Source organism: Carcharhinus amblyrhynchos, chromosome 3, assembly GCF_965287045.1.
Source record: "Carcharhinus amblyrhynchos chromosome 3, sCarAmb.v2.hapA, whole genome shotgun sequence".
In the NCBI taxonomy this organism is placed as follows: domain Eukaryota; kingdom Metazoa; phylum Chordata; class Chondrichthyes; order Carcharhiniformes; family Carcharhinidae; genus Carcharhinus; species Carcharhinus amblyrhynchos.
The window spans coordinates 75,773,413-75,796,575 of NC_137326.1; the positions used below are offsets into that span (position 1 = coordinate 75,773,413).

Consider the following 23,163-nt stretch of genomic DNA (forward strand, 5'->3'; position numbering starts at 1 on the left):
GAACGTTCCTGCAACATGTGGATTGCAGTAGTTCAAGGTAGCACACCACAACCTTCTTGAGGGCAATTGGGGATGGGTAATAAATACTGGCCTAGCCAGCAATGCCCACATCATGAACAAATAAAAAATTTGGGCCTACTTTTGTTATTCACGTACACTTTGAAACAGTCCTCAAACAATAACTGCAATGACTGTAAAATTCTCCTGTCCACTATTTAAATGGAGACACTGATGCTTCAATGCCTCTAATGAAATAGAAGTATCTATTTAAGTGTGGGGTGGAAAATTATCAAAATGAGGCATTGCTTAGAAAAATGCCATTGATATAGGTCTTCTAAACATTTTGTCTTCATGCCTCTACACAAGTCAAAGACTAGGAAATAACAAAATAGGCTTGTTTCCAAGTGACCAGGTGGAAGATGTGCAATCTTCTGGAACTCTACTGTGTCTTCTGCAGAAGAACAACTTCATACAAAAGACAGGTTATTTGCATGAAAGTGTTGAGACAGGAGGGAAAATAAATATATATTGATGTCAAGCAGACTATATATTTTTTTAAATGAACAAAATTTACCCTAGCTAGCCATGATGCAATGCAAAAGAATTTCTAACCTTCAGACAAACCATCATCCTAGAACTGCACAAAACCTCTTTGCATTCTAAGGAAAAAATTCTGGGCCAGAGATGTCACACCTCCAAGAACAAAAGGAATCTTGACTACTAAATGCCTCAAGATTCCAATCCTGGGGAAAATAAAGCCTTTGTCCAATATTATGTGACCTCCAAACTGCCCTGGGCAGTTGCTGCTTGACCTCCAAAGAAAACAGAACTCCTGTGCTGTTTACCATCTTACCATCAAATAGGTAACAGCAGAAAGAGCTCTGTTGAATTGTAATTACCTGGCCCCCATCCACAGCAAATCACTGGAACATTGGAACTGGTACCCTCAAGCCTAATTTGACTCAACCTATGTTCTCCTCTCATGGAAGCCTCACTTCTAGAAAGGTGGCTCACTCTGCAATAGTCAACTGATCTACCCTTGGAAGAAACCATCCATTAAGTTTTGATTCCGGACTCCTGTAAACCATAACTTGTATTTTATGGTGGTTTGACCCTGTGTGCCTTTTCCCTTTTCCATCTTTTAGTGTGAGTGCAAAAAGGGATGGATGTTGTGAAACCCTTTCTGCATGGTGTGTGTGTGTTTGTGTGTGTGAAATAAAAGAATCGCTTACTTTATTCATGGAGGATTGGGATACTCGAAATGTAAGAGGGAAAATACACCAACACTTATAAAGAGGGAAATCAAAAGCACCTTTCTTTTTACAGATGAATAGAGAGGAGAAATTGGGGCTAGTTGAATTAACCCTTTCCTGTCCATATGAATAAGGAATAGGAGTGGGCCATTCAGCAGTTCAAACCTACTCTACCATTTAATAAGGTCATGGCTGATCCTATATTAACCTCAAGTCTGCATCCTACCTACCTACCCTCTCCTGATAATTTGTCACCCCCTTGCTTACTAAGAATCTATCCACTTGTGTCCTAAAAATATTTCAAGTCTCTGCTTCCACTATCTTTTCAGGAAGACAATTCCAAAGACTCGGAACTCTGAGTGAAAAAAAATTATCTTCATCAGTTTTAATGATATCTCATTTCAAACTGATTCCTAGTTCTCAATTCTCCCACATGAACAACTGTTCTCTCCATATCCACTCTGTCAAGACCCCTCAGGATCTTGTATGTTTCAATCAAGTCACCTGTTACTCTTCTAAACTCCAGCAGATACAAACCTAGCCTGTCAAAATTCTCCTTGTAAGAACTTGCCCATTCCAGGTATTGGTCCGGTAAACCTTCTCTGAACACACATACTGACATCCTTCAACATTTTGTTGAAATAGTTTTAATTTCAGGAAAGATATATTGGATACAACAAATACAAGTTCTGAGATTGTTGCTTTCACTAGTTAATTCTTAAAGCTTTCCACAATCATTCACCCTGCTTTTCCAAAGTCTTGTCCCACCATACTGTTAGCTCAGTATATAAATCAATGTGACTAAATTTCAGAATTTCTTTAAAAAGCTGGAAGTCTGATATCAAACCACAAAATGCTGGAATTGCTCAGGTCAGGTAACATCGACAGAGGGAGAGTTAATATTTTAGTCATGCCCTTTCATCAGAAGTTAGCAACAGAATAGGAAGAACAACAAAAGGGAAAAGATCTGTGATGGGGTAGAGGGCAGTATATATTAAATGACAAGGTTTCATGATGCAGGCCAAAGGGAATGGTATGGTAATGGGACAAGAAACAAAATACATGTCTAGAAGGTTGGGACAGCAGCCATCTATGTGCAAAGTAAATAAATTTAGAAATGCAAAAACATGAAACAACATTGGGGTAGGGTTTATGTTCTAAAGTTATTGAACTCAATTTGGAGTCCAGACAGCTGTCTCACATTTGTTTTTGTTGGTTTATTTTCTGTTCTCTTACTTTCTTTGCCTTCTAACAGCTACTATCCTGCCATTCACACCTCCTCCAGACACATTTTTCATTTCTTGTTCCATTACCACGCCATCTGGCCTTGCACAAATGAAACCTTATATTCTCGAATCTCTCCTATCCTGCACCCTGTCAGACTTTTCCTTTTTGTTCTTCCCACCTTCACCTTTCAGTTGCTTAAAACCTATTACACTTCTAGTTTTTCTTAGTTCTGGTGAAAGATCACAACTGGAACGTTACCTTTTTCTATCTCATCCTCTATCTTACCTAATTTGCTGCATAGTTCCAGCATTTTCTATTTATAACCGGCAGTGTTCACAGCTTTTCACTTTACTCAGCTGCATTGCTAAACACCCTTTTTTAAATGTAGATTTGTATTAGGCAAGGTGGACTTCAGTTAAACTGGACTAAACAGTTAGCTTTCACATTGTTGGAATCTTTCAAGATTAGTTTTTTAAATTCTTTTTATTTTTTCAGAAAGCGATAAAGAGCAGATAAACAAAGTACAGTACAATGACGCAGTTCACTTCCCCCCCCGTAAACAAACAAAAACTGCAAAACAAAAAAAAAGTGGACAATAATTAATTCCTTAAAGAGAGAGACGAAAGGCTGCCATCTATGTAAAATTTCCCCGCGAATCTTCTTATGATGTATTTAATCGTCTCCAAATAAAAAATGGTATTGTCTAACCAGGGTGAAGCAGTGTTAGCTTGGAGGACCTCCAGCTTAATAGAATTCGCCTGTGGGCTATCAATGAAGCAAATGCAATGACGTCTGCCTTAGTCATAGTGAGATTGGCCAGCTCAGATGGGACTCTAAATTTGGCTATCAAAAGACAGGACTAAAAATCAAAATTTAGAGCTTTGAAGAGTATCGAAGGATGATCAAAATCAGACAGTTTTGAACACGATCGGAAAGTGGCTATTGCCTGCAGCGGCAAGTGAGCGCCTGTCACATCTGTTGTTTGTGTTGGAAAAAGACTTCCTAATTCTGGTCCGGACTTCAAATTGAATTAAGCTTAACTGAGTACAGGAGTATGTGGATTGGCCTGAAGGAGGATCTACTCCCAGCAGCTGCCCATGAGATTGAGCCCAGGTTTGACCTCCCAATCAGTTCTTGTGGAGACCAGAGGATTGCATGAGATCGCACAATCTTGAAAGAAAACTGTGAGCTTGAGACAGTGACAAAACTCCTTCCAATAATATGCTTAGAGGTAGTTGAGAAAAGGATGAACCGTGAATAGTTTGCCAGCTTATCGACTTTGGCCCACAGTCAGCTTGGACTCCAGTGAACAGATCCTGTTGCTGCGATCTCGATGTCGGTAAGGGTGTTGGTGTGAGAATCAACAGCTGAACAGATGATGTCAAGGGTGGACTGAATGTGACCCAGTGACTCTTCCAATTAATTTTTCAGCTCTAGATCTAAACTTCATCAGCATTTGTTGAACTCAGTGATGGAGATTTCGTTTAGGGTTTCAGTCGTCAAAAGCGTGAGGGAGCTGGTCACCATCTGAACTGAAGCCATCTCGCAGGCATTTCCTTATTTGATTTTTTTGCCTCCTGTGTTCTTTAAATTCCTTGACACCACTTAACTGGAAGTTCCACCAGAATCTTTTTCCAAGATTAGTTTTGACACATCCAGTTGGCTTCAGCCCAACTGGCTCGGCAAGTGCCTGTGAGAGTACACTTGATAGTACTATCTTTATCAAAATGGAATATGATTTCTCAGATTCCTACTGCAAAACTCCAACCTACTGTTTCATATGCCATTAGTTCCTATGTGATACATTGGATATGACTACTCGCCAGTAACTACTTGGCTTGACCTGTACCTGGATTGAAACACTTCAACTTACTCCACCTCTCTCGCTCTCTCTCTCACGTATGCATCCTCGTCCTACTGCCTACTTGCTCCATAATTCACCTCGCTCTGCCAGCTGCTCACCCTTGCCTGGGACTTTGAATACTCACTTTGCCACTGTTTCGAGCTCATCCAATCAAAGACCAGCTTCTCAGTGCATTGCCTGCTGATAAGTTGACTAGTGTATCCAGCAGTAGCAAATGAAGTGTGAAAATCACTTCCAATTGGACAAGCTGGAAGGACAGCTTTTTTCAAATTTACAGTGGCTGGACCTACTACGGAACCCCCAGATGTCTCCCAGAGAACCCTATCCATGGAACCCAGATTGGGAAACACTGGATAAGTGGATATTGTCTTGTTCCCTATGCTGCAGAGGAATAGTGGAAAGTCAAGTACTAGAAGCTAAAAACAATAAAGAATAATAAAGCATTCCAAGTGTTGCAGAAAGGCAGTATGAACAAAAACTTAAATATGAAAATTATGAAAAGTTTATAAATATACTAAGCATGTGATGAGAGGAATATTGGTCCATTAAAGACAGATACCAATGTGATGATACTGTGTTATTGATATATTTTATGTTTTTGTAGAATATTCAAAGTTCAGTTTTGTCCTACAGGTAACCAATATGGCTAGAAGGAATATGGCTCAGATGCTGGGGAAGCAGGACAATTACTCATTTTAGCCTAGTAGTGTTTACTTAGGTGAGGGTAATGGACTCTTGTTTATAAATGTAGATTTCCCCTGGGTTTTTTTTGATTGAAGGAATGGAAGCTGGGGTTTTGATTAGGTGTGCAGGGTCACATGATGATTGTTAATGTGAAGAGCTAGGTATGTAGCAGAGAGAAACAGTTTTCTGTTCAGTTGTTGGCTGGGGCTGTTTAAAGATAAAATTCTGTAGGCTGCTCTGAAAATCAAAACCTCTCTGAAAGCTTCAAGGCCGTTAACCCAAGTAATAGCAAGTATACCTGTGTTTGCTAACTATATTTAAAATGGGTTTTAAGCCTGTAGGAAAAAAATGTTGCTTATTTGGAACTGAAAGTGATAAGTTAAGAACTAGCATTGTTTCCTTTCATTTTTCTGATCGTTCAACTGTTAAAGGTTAAGCTACTTCATTTTGTTTGAGCTATATTTAAATTGTGATGTGAATAAAGTTTGTTTTGATAACAGATCTCTAATTTGTCAGTTGAATTACTTCTGGACTGAAGCATTCTATTCTCACATTTATGCCAAAATAAAAAAATGTTGAGATTTAGTCTGGCTTCCTAATATGAATTGGGGGTCTGGTCTGGGACTCTAACACCAATGATAGATATTATGATGGTTAATAACAAAATAGCAAAATTATCAAATACTGTTTTCATAATCAAGGAAGATAACTAAAATTTTGTGGCGCAATGGAAGCTTAAGCTAAGGGGAGGAACTTAACCGAATTTAATATAAGTTTATAAAAATGGAGAAATAATAATGGGACTTAAGATTGACAAACCTCCAGAGCCTGATGGTTGCCATTATATTGCATTTAAAGAGCAGATACAAAGCCATTGGATCTTTTATATTATCAAAATTGAAAACTAAAATATATCAACTTCTCTTACTCTTAAAAGGTCGAGAGACATCAATCTAAAACAAAAATTATTCACCTTAAAGAGCAGAGTGCCTAATTTAAAAAATCAAATCAGTCCCCTAATAACAGTGGAATTTTAACACCATGGTTTCAGCTCCCCACTTAATCTGGAAGATTTTTTAAAAAAATACAAGTTTTCAAAAAATGTAATTCTTCTCTTTACTGATTTAAAAAGTTACCATTTATTCTCCTCTGCAAGAATGAGCAAGAATTGATAAAGGTCTAGGAAGTGGGAACCATCTGAACATATCTAAGGAATCAGCATGTACCTGGCAAGTGGGCAACTATGGACAGCAGACAGAATTAGCTGAGAATTGAAGCAAGCAGTGTTAAAAAGCAGAGAAAACCTTTGAGACTAGGTTTTCAAACAAAGCAAATCAATGGAAACATCAGATTGGTTATCTGGTGAAAAAAATTGATACATATTGAGTGCAAGCAAATGTCTCTGTTCTGAAAACATGAGATTAAGAGTGGCCCACCAAATAAAGGCACCATCATCAGTTTCCGAATAAAACTGGGTTGGTAGAACTGCAAAAGATCTTATTTTGCATTTATTGATAATAATTTTGACATCTTGGGACTGAAATTATTTGGTGGTCTATTACCCGCACCATAACATCTTTTCCTCTCCAAAGTCCCGCACCGTAATGAGGACAAAAGCTATTTTGTTTGCTGTTTAATATTTATAGTTTACTCATAAGTGATAACAAAACCTGTCCTTGTCCCCTTTAACCTGTTCCATGCCTCTTACAGTTGTAATTTTGGTCAAATGCAACTAATAGGTTGGTCAACCAAGATTAGCTGACCACTCATTTATTCTTCTGCTATCATGGTTGCACACTGACAGATCTGCAAACGAAGAACAAATCAGAACTCTCCATCTTGGTCTTCCTCATCCCAACCACATGACTCAATCTGTCCATCCTGTGGGAAATCAACTTCCAGGTCATAAACAAACTCTGGGTCACTGGGTTTTCTCCGGTTCTTTTCAAACAGTTCATCCATAATTTTTTTCTTTTTTGCCAATTCATCATCATCAAGTTTGTTGAGATCCTCTTCTGGATTGATAGACCTTTCCCTCAGGATGGCCTTCAGACTCTGGTCAAGGCTCAGTCCATTAAGGCTATCCCTCAGTACCCGGTATAATTTCTGCAGCTGCTGCTGTGACACGCGATTCAGATACACTTGGTGCCGGGGATTATTCTTCATCCGTTCTGCAGCTTGGCTGCAATCTATGGTCAAACATTTTCAAAAGGAGAAAATAAATTATATACTGACACGATTCAATATTTCTCCCGTTTCTTTCCTTTTTATCCCTTCTAACAACATTGACTCAACTGAAGCACAAACAAGGAAGCAAGTAACTTTAAAGTTATTCAAAGATTCAATAGCAGGGGTCATGCAATCCTGGTGTAGAGTATGTTGTGATGTCAGCCTGGCCTTTGGCCCTTCCCCCAAACTGATATGCAATGCAGTTCCATTTTAGGAGAGTAATCTCACAACACCACACTGTCCATGAATGCAGAATTAATGTTTGAATGTATCGAGGGTGGCAAGAAGAGATTCAGTGGTAACTTTCAAAAATACTGGAAGGGGTGATATTTACATGGCTGCGTGGAAGAGCCTAGGTGTGGGACTTTTCAGATAGCCCTTTCAAAGAGATTGCACAGACATAATAAGACAAATGGCCTACCATATAATTCTATGAATATAGAGGAATGAGCTGAATGGCTGTGTCCTGGCTTTTCTTGTATAGATATAACTCACTACAGAACTTTGCATTACCAGAGAGTACATCAAGAATTTGGACATGGTGTTTATTGAGTCCCACTTAATTTTCCACCCATCAGGGCTAACACACTGACCTCATCACCTGAATTCTTGACATGTGCCCCAATTTCTGAGCCCTCATTGTCCCATTATTGGCATTATCTTGTAGCCCAATTTCTCATCTGTTAAAATTCAACTGATCCTCATAAAGGAAAGGAAACAGGAATGGAGTGAAGTTGTCTCATTCTTGTCCAATATACATACAGTATGACACAGTAGGCATTTCAGTCCAACCAGATAATGCAGATACTCATTTTCTTTTTGATTTGATTTATTGTTGTCACATGTGTTAACATACAGTGAATTGTTTCTTGTGTGCTAGAAGACAAAACATACTATTCATAGAGAAGGAAATGAGAGAGTGCAGAATGTAATGTTATAATCATAGCTAGGTTGTGGAGAAAGATCAACTTTTTTATTCATTCTTGTGACGCGGGCATCACTGGTTAGGCCAGCATTTATTATCCTTTCTAATTGCCCTTGAGAAGGTGGTGATCAGCTCCCTTTAGCATGACCAATCAACTAGCTCGCACATCTTTGGAGTGTGGGAGGAAACCGGAGCACCAGGAGGGAGCCCATGCAGACTTGAGGAGAATGACCCAAGGTCGGAATTGAACCCAGTCCTGGTGCTGTGAGGTAGCAGTGCTAACCACTGTGCTACCATGGCGCCCATTAGTAAGTGAACAATGGTTTACATTATCTGAGTACCTTTATATCCTGAGCTATCAATGGGATCAGCACAAAATAGGGAAAACAAACTCTACTGAGCATGGCACACTTTGTGTAAATGGGCCAAAGACAAGGCTGTCTTCTTAAGTTAAGGAACAGATTGAATGTTTTTAAGGCAAGGATAGATAGATTTTTAAACAGTAAAAGAATTAAGGGTTATGGTGAGCAAGTGGGTAAGTGGAGCTGAGTCCACGAAAAGATCAGCCATGATCTTATTGAATGGCGGAGCAGGCTCGAGGGGCCAGGTGGCCTACTCCTGCTCCTAATTCTGATGTTCTTCCCTGGCTAGTCCAATTCAGTTTCTGGTCAATGGCAACCCCCCGGACGTTGATACTTCATATTCATACTCCGTCCAAGTCTCCTCCCATCTTTTCTCATTTAAATCTATCATTATAATTCTCTATTCCTGTCTCCCTCATATGCTTGCCTTAAAACATCTTTATTATCCATTTCAATTGCTCCCTCTAGTAGTGAGTTCCACAATCTCACCATTCTTTGGACAAAGATGTTTCTTCTGAACCCTATTGGGTTTCCTGGTAACTATCTTCTATCGATGACCACAAGTTATGCTCTTCCCCACAAGTGGAAACATTCTCTGTCAAAACCTTTCATAATTTTAAAGACTTCTATTAGGTCACCCCTTAGCTTTCTTCAAGGAGGAAAAGAAGAGATCCAGCCTGTTTATCTTTTTCTCTTCTGAAAGCACAAGCATAACAGAGGTGATGACATCCCACCAACATGGGAAAATATTCCAAGCCACTTTGGTGCATCTTCCTGTGAGGAATGAGATGAGCTATTAACTTTGTATTATTTTAGTGGTTGGCAACAGACACACATTGGAAGAACTCCTGGTTCTTCAAGTCAACTGTTCATCCAGATCAATATTTGTGGACACATTTCTAGCAGGAAATCCTGAGCAGGTTTAATTAGCTTCTTAAAGAAATAAATACAAAAACATGCGCTCCAAATCTCCACTGATGTTTAAAACACTTCACAAATCAATAAACTACCCTGGAGTATCGTATATAACCTATGGAGATTGTCACTACATTGTTTGTTGCAATATGTTACACTTAACCAAAACAGTTTTCATGTTGTAAGATAGCTTCTCATGATCTAAGTACATCTTCTTAAATTGCTCCCACCACTTACTATACCAGTGAGCAAATGTGTAGTAACCTAGAGCAATGTAGTGATATTACACAAAATGTTCTAAATTTGGAAAGCAAAATATTTTTGTGTTTGCTTTTTTTAATAGTCTAAGCGGATGGAGAGTTTCACTTACTCAGCATGCTTTACTGAAATCATAGCGTACAGCACTGCAAAAGCATTCCATAAGGTGATCATTGTAATTTTTCCCTGTTATGATTAGCAAAGTGTTTGAATGTTGCATTGTTTGATGGCCTAATTGGGAATAAACATAAAACTACGTTCTCACCTGAAAATTTGGAGAAATTTCGAACAGGTATCAGCCTTTGTCGGGTTTTTTTAGTATTTTCATCATCATAGATCAAAACAATGGCAGGTGGTTTGAACTTAACACCACACTTCCTTGGAATGTAGGCCATCTTGCTGCAGCCACAAGATCCTTTCAGCCTGCAGGCAATGGATCAGCAAGGTCAGAGAATTGGTGAAGTTGTGACACTCAACTGGCTCCAGGAATTTTCAAAACCCTTTTTCTACATTTTAAAGCATTGGTGAAGAATAATCAACAAGGCATATCCTGTGTGGAGGGAAAATAAGTACAAGTGTCTGAATCTCTCCTGTAAAATTAGAGGAAAAAACGTTGTGTCTAGAACAGATGGCAGTTGTGGCAGCAGTATTGAATACTGGTATATCATAACTCTTGAGAACAATTGGAACAGGTCCATCTATCTATGTATCTGCCTGGAAAATGTTTCAATTAGCATTGGTACCTTCCAGTAACTTCTTGAAGTAGCCACTGGTCAGAAGCAAAACTTTACAAGTATGTATCCACAAGGAATTTGACTATGATCCTCAAGAATAGTGAGCTGATCACGTCTGCATGTAGGTGCTTTCCATAAAGGTTCATTGCTCAGCAGGCGTACATAGAACCAGTGGCTGCTTTTTTTCATTCCTGGACAACGAGCTTAATAGTAGTTCTTCACTGCTTGCTGGTTGGAACTAGACAGGGCAATGTAAATTTGGCCAAAATTGGGCCTTCCTGGTCCATATGGCATATTTATTTACTAAGCCATTAGGAAGACTCATCTTACAATATGATATATGGTACACAATATTTTATTCTGCTTCACTATGGTCCTTGGTTGATGTGAGCATCATTCACAAATATGTTGAACAATTGCTTTTTCTAACCATAGCCCACCATCTCTGTCCTAAATTTGGTGACAGGAAGAGTTTTTCCATGGACATCAGCAGCCTGGTTGACCTAACGGGTGAGACATGTCATTGTGGGCTCCAACTTTGGCTACACAAAGGCACCTTATCCTGTCCAACAGTGGCCAGTGAAAGGCAATTTAGAACAGGGTGACTGTTTGAAATTGTCAATTCATGCCCAAAGACACAAAGGCATTGTAATGCTCACCACTGTCCTGGCTGAGACCAATGAACTCAGCCCAGAGATGGGTTGGAAACTAAGACTACACAGTGCAATGGCACACCAAGCATGTCCTATAGCGCTATCATGAAGGCCAAATTTAATTTTAAAAGGTGAATTATAAGATAGTTTTGACTTTTAAAGCTGTAATTGGTGCCCCAAACAAGCTGCCTGGTTGACAGGATGTGATGAAAGATAGGGGTTGGTTTTCCAATACTCAGCGGCTGTAATCAATGTCACATTTTGCAATGCTGGTAACATTCTGTGCTACTGCTAGCCTTGAACTTTCCATAGATTTTTTTTCACTAAACAGCTGTAAAATTATTCAGTTCTAAATAATTTACAGGTTGTTCAAAAGGACATATGAATTAGGAACTGGAATAGGCCAATCAACCCCTCAAGCCTGTTGTGCCATTTCATAGATCATGGTTGATCTGCTTGTGGCTTCTACTTTCCTGCCTGCCTGCAATATCCTTTGCCTCCCTTGTCAATCAAGAATCTATCTAACTCAGCCTTAAAAATATTAATTGACCTTGCGTTTACTACTCTTTGGGGAAGGGAATTGTAGGATTAACAACCCTCAGAGTAAAAGAAAAATCCTCATCTCTACCTCAAATTGGAGACCCCTTATTTCAAGACCAGGCTTGTTCAAAGCTCTGGGGGTCAGATGTGGCCTTCTACACCCTTCAGCGCGGCCCCCGGCACCAATTTTCAAAATGTCATAACCTGTGGGTTATGTGGTGCAATCTTTCTGTTGTTCTGAAACATTAAAGATAGCTGGGTCTTACCCTTGGTGGTGGTGGGAGCATGTTTCTTTGTGCATGTGAAAGGTTCCCCCTTGTGCATGTGGGCAGGGGCCCTTTCTTTTATTTTGCAGATCTGAGCGTCCTTTTCCCATCTCGCAATGTGACGGCATGGGTCATGCCTCCAGAATTTTTTGCACGAATGCTGGATTGTCTGAAGAGAATGCCTGCTATGCAGCCTGCGAGCTGTGCACCAGTTTTCTTCCCTCAGCCAGCACTCTGTGAAATGGATGGAAAATTCCTTCCATTGCTTTGATTTCCCAGAACAGACTATGCCCTAACACAGATTCCACTGCCCTCCCCTGTTAGTCTCAGCCTCAATTAGTCCGTTTTCAGATTCAGCATTCTATTTGAGTTTGAACAGATTTTACTCCCATATCCTTTCCATCACAGTAAAATCACACATTTCTGCACTGTTTCAACCCCTGTGCTGCTGCAAGCTGCATCAGTGTCTGTCACAGTGTGGGCAACCTGCAGCCTGGGGGCCACATGCGGCCCATGAGACATTTACTTGACTGTTGTCCACATGCAGGATTGCCACAATAATTCCACTGGTTTCTGCCCCTGTAGAGTTTTCCTACCAGTCTAATTAAAGTGACATGCATGTAAAGCAAAGAAACATGCTGATTTCACATAACACTGACTGTGAGAGCTGTGCGTTTCCTCTGCATCCAATCAAAGCATAAATATTTGTTTTGCTTTTGCCATTTGAAGTTAATAGCCTTACTAATATATAAATGATTCAGCATTTTCTGTAATTCATTAAGCAATATTTGGCATGTACTAAATGAATTCAGTCTTATTCATAGGGTCATGGTTAATGAACATGCCCAATTTCAGTCTTGCAGCACACTGAGATGGAGGTCTTGTGCAGTCCAATGAAGAGTCTAGGTTGCCTACCATTACCTACATTCGACTATTTCAGAACTCTTCTGGTCATACTCCCCCACAAACAGCAACACATCATTGACTCCCAGAATCACAATAATTCAAATGTACGCAATTAGAAAGTATAGGACAGAAACAGGCCATTCAGTCCAATAGGTCAATGATTATGCTCCACACTAGCCTCTTTCTACCTATCTTTGTCTAACCCCATCAATGTTTATTTCCATTGCTGATATATGTATTTTCTCTTAAGTGCATCCAAGTGATTCACCTAAACTATCCCATCTGGAGTTCTATATTCTAATCGCACTCTGGATAAAGAAATTTCCTTTGAATTCCCTACTGGACTTAATGGTGACCATCTTATACTTATACCCTCTCAGTTTTGGCTCCCCCACAAGTGAAAATGTCTTCTTCTACCCCTTTCATAGAATCATAGATCAGTACTGAAGGAGGCCCATTGAGTCTGCACCGACTCTCTGACAGAGCATCCCACTCAGGCCCTATCCCTGTAGCCCCATGTATTTACTAATCCCCCTACATAGCTTGAGACTCTAAGGGACAATTTAGCAAGGCTAATCACCTAATCTGCAATTAAACTCCATACAGATACTCACCCAAGGCTGGAAATGAACTTAGGTCCCTGGTGTTGTGAGGCAGCAGTGCTAATCACTGTGTCACCATGTGCTGTCCATCTTTCTTATTGAGCCCCTTCATTATTTTAAACATAAATTTGATTTATGTAATCCTTGTACTTAAATCCCTTTGTAGCAACACTCCTGTCTATCTCTGTAACCTCCTTTAGCCTGACAATGCTGCACAAAGAGTCCAACCATGTTCTAGAATTCACTTATTAAGCCATTCTGCTTATCCATCTCTTCTTTCTGTAATCACCTTCTCTAGTGAACTTTCGATTTTTCATTATCGCACTGACAAGTGCCTACTGTATAATATTACTTCAAAGGCATTATCAAAAACAATATTGTTATTGCAGCTCCTCAGATACCGAAGCAGCTGGTGCCCATTTACAGCAAGACCTGGCTAACATGTAGGTTTGGGATGATAGATGGCAATTACTGTTCAGGCAATGACCATCTCCAATGAGAGAGAACTCAATCATCTCCTCTTGACATTCAATGGCATTATCATTGCTGAATCTGCCACTATCAACATCCTCACCAAGGCTCCTTCGACAGCACCTACCAAACCCGTGACTTCTATCACCCAGAATGACAAGGATAACAGATGCATGGGAAAATCACAACTTGCAAATTCCAAGCCACACACCATATCACCATTCTTTCACTGATGCTGGGTCGAAATTCTCAAATTCACTTACAAACTGCACTATTAGTGTACCTACACCACATAGACTGTAGAGGTTAATTAAAGAAAGTGACTCGTAACCACCCTCCAGCGATAATTAGAGACAGGCAAAATAACTAGTGATGCCCATGTCCTTTGAAAGAAAGAAAGAAAACCAATCTTATGGCCTTTTTAGTCTCACTAACTAACATAACTGCTATTTAGTCAGTACTAAAATACTCACTGGTATTATTAGTACAACATTCATTCACCACTAATAAAGCCTTCTATAAAAGAGGACCCTGGAGGCAGTAACCACCACTTAGAAGAGCCAGGGAAAAGTGGATGAATCCAACTGTGTCCAGGACGTGGTTGCAGAGCAGAGCAGGCACATTCCCCTTACCTAGGAATTGGAGAAGCAGTGGACCATTCAGCAGCTCAGCCCACACTGAGTTTGAAAGGAGAGTATAAAAACAAATAGTGGCACCTCAGGAAAACCACGGTTGGTAAGAAACTACTGTTGGGGATTGTCTTTAAGTCGCTGTAAATTAGCAAAGTATATTTTTTAAAGAAGCAGGACACTTGGATTTAAATGAGAAACATCAGGAATAAGGAAAGTCAGGACCAGTATAGTAAGTAATATAAGTAATCCAAAGTAAAATAAACGTAAGGGAAGTAAAGTTAAGACATGGCAGGGCAGCTCTCAAGTGGAATGCATGACCATTAATGTGAAGTTATGCACGCTCCCGTGCCCTAGGCAACCATATGTGTAGGAAGTGCTGCCAGCTTCAGAAACCGCAGATTTCAGAACTCAAGCAGCAGCTGGAGTCACTGTGGAGCTTCCGTGAGGCTTAGAGCTACATAGTTAGCACATTCAGAGAGATGGTCACAATGCAGATTAGTATCCTGGAGGCAGAGTGGGAATGGGTGACTGCCAGAAAGTCCAGGAGAACCAGGCAGATAGTGCAGGCTTCCGCTGGAGTCTCGCTCAGAAATTGGTTTCCCATTTTTGAAGCTGGTGAGGGCACTAGTTCCTCAGAGGAGTACATCAGAGCCAAGTTCAAGGGACCACGAGTGGTTTGGCTGTGCAGGAGGGGAGGAATAAAATAGTGAAAGGGGATTTGTTAGTTAGGGGAACAGACATTTTCCTGGTTGTTGGGATATGACTCCAGGATGGCACAGTGACTCCCTGGTGCCAGGGTAAAGGATGTAACCAAGTGGCAGCAGGACATTATTCTAGGGGACAGTAAATAGCCAAAGGTTGTGATCCACATTGGATATGTAGGAAGGGGGATGTGGTTCTGCAATCATATGGTCCTGTTACTTGCCACTCATCTGCTCAAGCCTGGAATTTGTCCTGACCTTGCTGCATTTGGACGTGGATCGTTTCAGTATTTGTGGAATTATGGATGGTGCTGAACATTGCGCAGTCATCAGGTGTTCAGAAAACAGGGAAAGGGGGAGAGGTGGTTGTATTAAGGAGAACATTGCAGAGCTGGAGAAACAGAATATCCCGGGGGCTCAAGGACAGAATCAATTTGGCCAGAGTCAAAGAACAAAAAGGATGCAGTGACATTGCTCCATATGGTATTAATAATCTGGTTGTGCAGAGTCCTTTTGGCAACAGTGACCATAGTGGGAAGGATGTAGAAGATCAAATCTGCAGGAAATTACAAAGAGGTGTAAACATTATAGAATAGTTATAATGGCAAACTTCAAGTATAGACTGGGACAGTGGTAGTGTAAAGGATGGAGAGAGGTAAACATTCCTATATTATGTTTATGAATCTTTTCTGCAGCAGTATGTATCCTGTGCAACAAGAAAGGATGCATTGTTGAACCTTGGAAATGACAATATGCCATTGTTCAAAGAAGTTGGTAAGGGTAAGCCCAACAATTAGGACCAATCAGTTTAATGTCAGTGGTGGGGAAGCCCTTCAAGCCTGCTCCACCATTCAACATGATCGTGGTTGATCCTCTATTTCAATGCCAAACTCCAGAATTCTGCATGCCTTTAGAGTTTAGAATTTTATCTATTTCCTTCTTAAATATATTAAGTGATTTGGCCTCCACAGCTCTAAGTAATAGAGAATTCCAAAGGTTCACCATCCTCCGATTGAAGAAATTTCTCCTCATCTCAGTCCTAAGATTGAAACTGTGACCCCCTGTTCTGGATCTCCCCCAGAGTCAAAGGGAACAACAACAACCCAGTCTGTCTAGTCCTGTCAGAATTTTATAAGTTTCAATTAGATTCCCTCTCATTCTTCCCCATATGACAATTCTGCCATCCGAGGAATCGATGTAGTGCACCTTCACTGCACTCTTCTCCATGGCTTTCTTCAATAAAGAGGTCAAAACTGCACACAATACTCCAGGTGTAGTCTCACCAAGGCCCTGTACAGCTGCAGTAAGAGACCTTTGCTCCTCTCTCTTGCAACGAAGGCCAACATACCATTTATCTTCCAAACAGCTTATTTTACCTGCATGCCTTGTGCATCAACATTTCCCAATCTACTATAAGGGACCTATGTTTGTTTTTACTAGTCTTTTTATACACTCATAGAAGAAGCTTTTATAGTCCACTTTGTATTACTTGGAAGTTTACTCTCATACTTTAATTTTCCCCTCTTAATCAATCTTTTTGTCTTCCTTTGCTGAATACTGAACTTCTCCCAATCCTCAGGCTTGCTACTTTTTATGATTCGTCTCTAGATCTAATAGTATCCTTTATTTTGTTAGCCATAAACAACTTTCCTTGTTGTGTTTCTATCCAGAAAAGAATGTATAGCTGTTGCAATGCATATTCATTCCTTAAATATTAGTCATTGCTAATCCACCATTATGCCTATTAATGACGTTCTCCAATCTGTCTTGGCCAACTCACGCCCTCATACTTTCAAATTTCCTTTGCTTAAATTTAGTCTCAGATTGAATTCTTCACTTTCCAGCCAAATGAAGAATTCTATCATGTTATGGTCACTGTTGCCTAAAGGACTCTGCACAACCAGATTATTACTGAACTCCTTCTCGTTACATAATACCAAATATAGGATAGCATGTTCCTTCATTGGTACCTTAACATACTGGTCTAAAACAAAATTGCATACACACTCCAGGAATTCATCTGCCACAATATTGTTATTAATTTGCCCAGTCTATATATAGATTAAAGTCATCCATAATCCCTGTAACACCTTGTTACATGCATTTTTAACTTTCTATTTAATGCCATCCCCCTACCTTACCACCACTGTTTAGTGGGGGTTGTCTTCAAGCCTTCAATGTTTTCCACCTTTTGCAGCTTCTTAATTCCACACAGACTGATTCTATATTTAGATGTTCAAAGCCAATATCCTCTCTCACTATTGCAATGATTTGATCATTAACTAACAACATCACCACACTGCCTTCCCCTTTTTGTTTGTCCTTTTTAAATAGAGCATCTTGGACACTTAGTTCCCAGCCTTGGTCATCCTGCAGACATGTCACCCACAATTGCAATCATACTGTACCCATGTATACCAATTTGCACTGTTAATTCGTCTGCTCCATGCATTCAGATACAGTGCCTTTAGACTTGTCTCTTTAACATATTTACAAATGCTTTTTTTGCACTATGGCCCTATTTGCTGCTAGCCTCATTTTCTCTGCCTTCTACTTTCCTGTCTTTAATTTCTATCATTGTTTTCCTCTCTCGTGTCTCCCTGTTCAGGTTCTCATCCCCTGCCACCCTAGTAACTAACTTCATTAGTTTCACAGTAACTTCATTGCAGTGTTGCTGCAAGTCTACTTGTGACACTAATAAATAAACTTTACAACACTAAACCCACCCCAATAGACTAGCAAGAACCTGTGAGGATATTGGTCCTGATCCTGCTGGGGGCAACCAGTCCACCTTTTGCAAGTCCCATCTTCCCCAGAATTGGACTCAATGCCTCAGGAATCCAAATCCCTCCCTCTTATACCATCTCTTCAGCCATGCATTTATCTGGCTATTCTATGCCTGCTTTCGCTGGGATAATCCTGACATTCCTACATTTGAGGTCCTGCTTTTTATTTTCTAACTTATATTCTGCTTTCAGAACCTCACCACTCTTCTTGCCTACATCACTGGTACCAATATGGACCATAAGCTCTGGCTATTCACTTTCCACTGTCAGAATGTCCTGCAGCTGCTCAGTGACATCCTTGATCCTGGCACCGAGGAGGCAACATAACATTCTGGCGTCATGTCTGCAACCACAGAAACAGCTATCTGTTCCCTTAATGATAGAATCCCCATCACAATTGCTGTCTTGCTATTCATCCACCTGTTGCTCCCCACCTCCTCCAACTCTTCATCCATCCACCCCCCACCCCCTGCACTACCTCTCTGGTGCTTTTGCTCTGTCCGCTGGTCACCATCCTCTTTCTACCTGTGTACTCTTTACCTGTGGTGTGACTGTACATGCTATCCACGAAGATCTCATCCTTGCGGATGTTCCACAGTGACTCCAGTTGCAACTTCAGTTCTAAAACGTGAATTTCAAGTAGCTGCAGTGGTAGGCACTTCCTGTGCACATGGTCACCCTGGAGACTGGAAGTGTGTCTTACTTCCCACATTGCACCAAAGGAGCATTCTACATGGTCAAACTACTCTGCCATGACTTAAACAACTCTCTTAACTTTTATTTCTCCAATTCAGGGCATGTTGAAGATGATAATAAATATTCACCTGGTCCTACTTACCAAGGCAGCTGCTTCCCGCTTGAGGAGGGAGGTCAAGGTCCGGTGTGCCTCCACACTCAGATAGTGACCTTCCACCTCCAGACCCTACACCTACAGAGATACCTTTACGTTAAGCCCCCTCTATGATGGTGTGCCCTGGTGACATATTTCTTCTGCCAGTGGCGTGGCCTCAATTATGACGTGCAGCTCCTGCATATCAATCTGGGGCGCGTTTCGACCTCCATCCAGGATTTGCCCGTCTTTTACCAGGACCTCCTCACTGTCTGGAACACGGTCGCCTCGCAACGCAGCTCTCCTCCGTCAGGAGTAGCGGCTCTCGTGTGAGAGCCACTGCTCAGGAATCCACTCCTCTAGCCGTAAAACCTCAGGTGGCTGACGGAGAGGGAGGCTGCAGACGCTGGGGTGACCAGGATCGGGTTCGTGCTGGATGGCAGAGAAGCGGGCTGGATGAGCCCTCACATGCTGGCTGAGCACGCAGGGGTGTCTGGTGCACGGCCAAAGTCATCCAAGACCTTAGGACGGTCGTCTCGACGTGGCGCATGTGTGCGGTGGGATCCCATCTGAAAGTTCCCCTGTTCGGACGGAATTCCACATTGGCCCAAAGCCTCAGCCCCCGTCCTCGGGTCAGGTGCCCCACAGCATGTGCTGTCTTGCGGAAATGTCCTCCGTGCCTTTTTCCAGCGTGTGGAGGCATTTCCTGTGCGGGCTGCTGCTGCACACCTTCCACTACCGCGTCCTCGCCTGTCGCCCGGATACAACTCGGCGGGCCTTGTTGCCGTCGGGCGGCAGAGGTACCCAGTGGAGGTCCCTTTATGAAGGGATCTCCCCCAGTTACATTGGAGACCTGGGGTGGAGGGTGACGCATGCAGCAGTTCTGCACAATCTGGTTCACGGGCTCCGAAGCTTGCCCATTCTGTGGCCTTGTGGAGTCCATGGACCATGTCTATGTTTCATGTCTTAGGTTGCACTCCCTTTTGGTTTTTCTGAAGAACCTTTTATTGATGTTTTGCTTGCACTTCAGTCCCACGCTCCTGATCTACGGACACCTGGTGCGGAGAGGGTAGGGTCAGGATGGCGACCTCCTCGTGAACCTGCTCCTGGCAAAATGCGCCATTTACAGGTCCAGGCAGCGGGCAATCGAGGGGGCCGTCCATCCTGACTGTCTGCCCCTCTACCACGGCTACGTTCACAGCCACGTGTCCCTGGAGAGGGAGTATGTGGTGTCCGTGGGCGCAGTTGATGCATTCCACGCCTGTTGGGCACCGCAGGGGCTGGGGTGCATTATTGACCCTAATAATCACATTTTAATTTGACATTTTTAAGTTTCCTTTGTACTTTGTTTTTGTTCCGGCTGTTCTCCTTCATTTTGGGGAGCTGCCCCTTTTATTTTGTCCTAATTTAATTTGAGTTTGTTTATTTGGTTTGACCTTAAAAGAGGACCAAGGCTGCTGCTCCTCTTTTGAAGGAAAGGTAGAAAAGGAAAGGTTCACTTAGCGCCCCCATTACCAAACTGTGGGCTGCCCCTTTTAATTCATCCCTAAGTTAATGTGAGTTTGTCTACTTGTTTGGTGCCTTAAAAGAGCCGCCGCTGCCACCGCCACCACCACCACACTCCAGTTGTCACACTCTATTGCAGCCCAAATACACACTCTGGTATAGACAAAAGCACCACTTTAAGAATGCCTAATTTTATACTCAACCAGCCTCTGGAAACCTGTTTAAGCCAGCTGGTCTAAAAAGCTAAGCTCTGACACAGGGTCATCCAGGCACAAAAATGTTGGTTCTGCTCTCTTTCCACAGATGCAGTCATACCTAGTGGGATTTTCCAGCATTTTCTGTTTTTGTATCTAATTAATTGCCAATGCAGCAAAGCTTGAATTAACCTTGTTTTAAAGCTAAAACTCACCTTCTTCCAGCCCAAAGAGCAACTTTTAGTTAATTGCTAATTTAAAGAAAGACTAGACTTGAAGTAGCAATTAACCCTTACTTAAACCCTTAAATTCCCTTGGTCCCCAAACTCCAGTTGTCACATTCTACTGAGTCAATAAGTGCATTCTAATGCAGATTTGATAGAGATGTTCAAAATTGCGAGGGGACTGGACAGAGTAGATGGGGAGAAATTGCACCTCTTCTTGAAAGAATCAAGAACAAAAGAGTGCAGATTTAAAGTGATTTGCAAAAGAAGCAAATATAATGCAAAAGAAAACTTTTTCATTCACAGAGTGGTTTAGGTCTGGAATGCATTACCTGGAAGAGTGGTAGAGGCAGGATCAAGCGAGGCATTCATTAGATGATTATTTGAATAGTAACAACATTCAAGAGTAAGGTGAAAAGGGAATGGCATTAAGTCATAATTCTCATTCAGAGAGTCAGTGCAGACACAATGGGCTGAATGATGTCCTTACATGCCGAAACAATTCTGTGAGCAGTACGGTAGAACGCGTATTAGTTATTAAAATAATTTCATATCTTTAAATAGTAGCTAAATGGAAAAAACCCCAGAAAGTCTTGTATTTCTATAGTGCCTTATACAACCATTGAGTATCTCAAAGCACTTTGCAGCCACATAACTTTTTTAAAGTCTGATTAGTTTTTACTGTCAGATAATAAACATGGCAGCCAGATTAGCGCACTGCAATTTGCCACTTGGCTATATTGGGCGTGGGATACACTTTGGGCAGATCTCCCTTGTTCTTCTTGAAAGCAGTGCCAGAGAAATCTTATATCCACATGAAAGAGTTTAATGTCTCAGCTAAAAGATAGCACCTCCTACAGTGCAACATTCCCTCAGTACTGACATGAAACTCTCACAAGCTTTCTTACTCTCATTAGTCACTAAAATAAATCTTATTTTCTCTCAATACAAACCTGAACTCAGCCTTGACAACCTCCCTGTCCCCATGGTAACCCAGCCAATGAAAGACCCCTCTCTGCGGCTGACTGATGCAATGCTTGAGATTTTTTTAAAGAATCATCTCAGCCAGAAACCTACTTTAACACTAAAAATAGCTCTGCAGAAGGAAATATCTTTAACTGTCTGCATCTCACTACTTCCTATTAAGGAGAGACAATCCACTAAAGGGATTGAGTCAATGTACACTCAGGCACTGCTCAGGGCCACTGGCAGCCGGGGGTCCTAGGCCGGGCCTAGCACAGCCTGGGGCTAAATTTAAAGTATTGTCCGGGCCGGCTGAGAGAAGCTGGATGGGTGTGAACGGAGTGTTGCTTATTTTTGGGTTTATTTGTGTCGCTGTTATCACAGGTAAGGGCAAATGAGCAAGAATTTCGTATCACTGCTGAGGCAGCGCCGCACTGTCAGTATGGAGGGAATGCTGACGGGATGTCGGGGCTGCAGGAGTGCTGCGGTTTCGGAGGGTTGGCAATCTCAAACACCTCTTTTACACCCTGTCTCCGACAGGTTGTGGGCAGGACGCACTCACCCCAAACTCTGTCTCTATGGAGAGATGCGATCCTGTCTTTTGTAGAACAATTCCAATTCTCTGCAATATCTAGTTGGATCCAGTCACTGGCAGGCAAGGAACAACAAAACTAACATTCCCTCAGCTGCGCAACAATAGTTAACATTCTCCTTGCCTTGAGAGATGATGGGAATACAGCATCAGAACCTTGGTCAGGTCAGATGAAATCACCTGCTTGCACTCCCTTTGGCTGAAAATGTGATTCTGGAAAGTCAGTATCTGCCCCAAGTACAGGAAGGGGTGGCACAGCTGCCTCAGCGCCAGGGACTTGGGCTTGATTCCCAGCTTGGGTCAGTGTTTGTGCAGAGTCTGTACGCTCTCGTCATCTCTGTGTGGGTTTCCGCTGGGTGCTCCGGTTTTCTTCTACAGTCTGAAAGATGTGCTGGTTGGATGCATTGGCCATGGTAAATTGTCCCTTGGTCTACCCAAACAGGTGCTAGAGTTTTGCCACCTGTGGATTTTCACAGTAACTTCATGCAGTGTTAATGTAAGCCTGCTTGTGACTAATAAATAAGCTTTGCTCTGCTAAGTGTTTTCAGCAGTTTCAGTTTTTATTTGAAGCTGTCCCTTGTCACTGGTGTGGGATTATCGCTGTTGTGATGTTGCAACATTGTCTACTGCAGTACAATAGTGAGAATATTTGATTATAGGATAAGGATGTTTTGCTGCAATTGCATAGACATTGAGGAGACAAAACCCTGAGTGTTGTGTGCAGTCTTGGTGGCTTTATGTGAGGAAGAATGTCTTTGCTGTAGGGGGATTGCAGCAAAAGTTTACCAAGCTGATTCCTGGGATGGCAGGACTATCATATGAGGAGAGACTAAGTCAGTTAGGATTA

The 23,163-nt window shown here is 41.6% G+C and overlaps 2 protein-coding genes across 8 annotated transcripts in view; one reads left to right on the forward strand and one right to left on the reverse strand.

Annotated features, from left to right (window-relative positions):
* Positions 1-1,444: 1,444 nt before the first annotated feature.
* On the reverse strand, positions 1,445-22,505 carry cep19 (centrosomal protein 19). Of its 3 annotated transcripts, none has more exons than XM_080185341.1 (3): positions 22,287-22,505; positions 9,983-10,140; positions 1,445-7,217 (listed from the first exon to the last, which is right to left on the reverse strand). In XM_080185341.1, exons 2-3 carry the CDS (start codon positions 10,110-10,112, stop codon positions 6,853-6,855), a joined length of 495 nt encoding a protein of 164 aa, XP_080041467.1. In that variant the 5' UTR covers positions 10,113-10,140; positions 22,287-22,505; the 3' UTR covers positions 1,445-6,852. The 3 variants fall into 3 exon arrangements, with proteins under 3 accessions (XP_080041467.1, XP_080041466.1, XP_080041465.1); XM_080185340.1 differs by lacking the exon at positions 22,287-22,505 and adding an exon at positions 21,715-21,754; XM_080185339.1 differs by lacking the exon at positions 22,287-22,505 and adding an exon at positions 21,715-21,768 and having other exon boundaries at positions 1,446-7,217; positions 9,983-10,267.
* Positions 22,004-23,163, forward strand: part of pigx (phosphatidylinositol glycan anchor biosynthesis, class X) — a 53,054-nt gene continuing 51,894 nt past the window's right edge. For all 5 annotated transcript variants that reach the window (XR_013886316.1, XR_013886314.1, XR_013886315.1 and 2 more), the window contains exon 1: positions 22,004-22,108. Coding sequence is in view for 2 of the 5 variants with exons in the window: in XM_080185338.1 (XP_080041464.1) it covers positions 22,051-22,108 (58 nt within the window). In the remaining 3 variants the exon portion in view is untranslated. The remainder of the gene's footprint in view (positions 22,109-23,163) is intronic.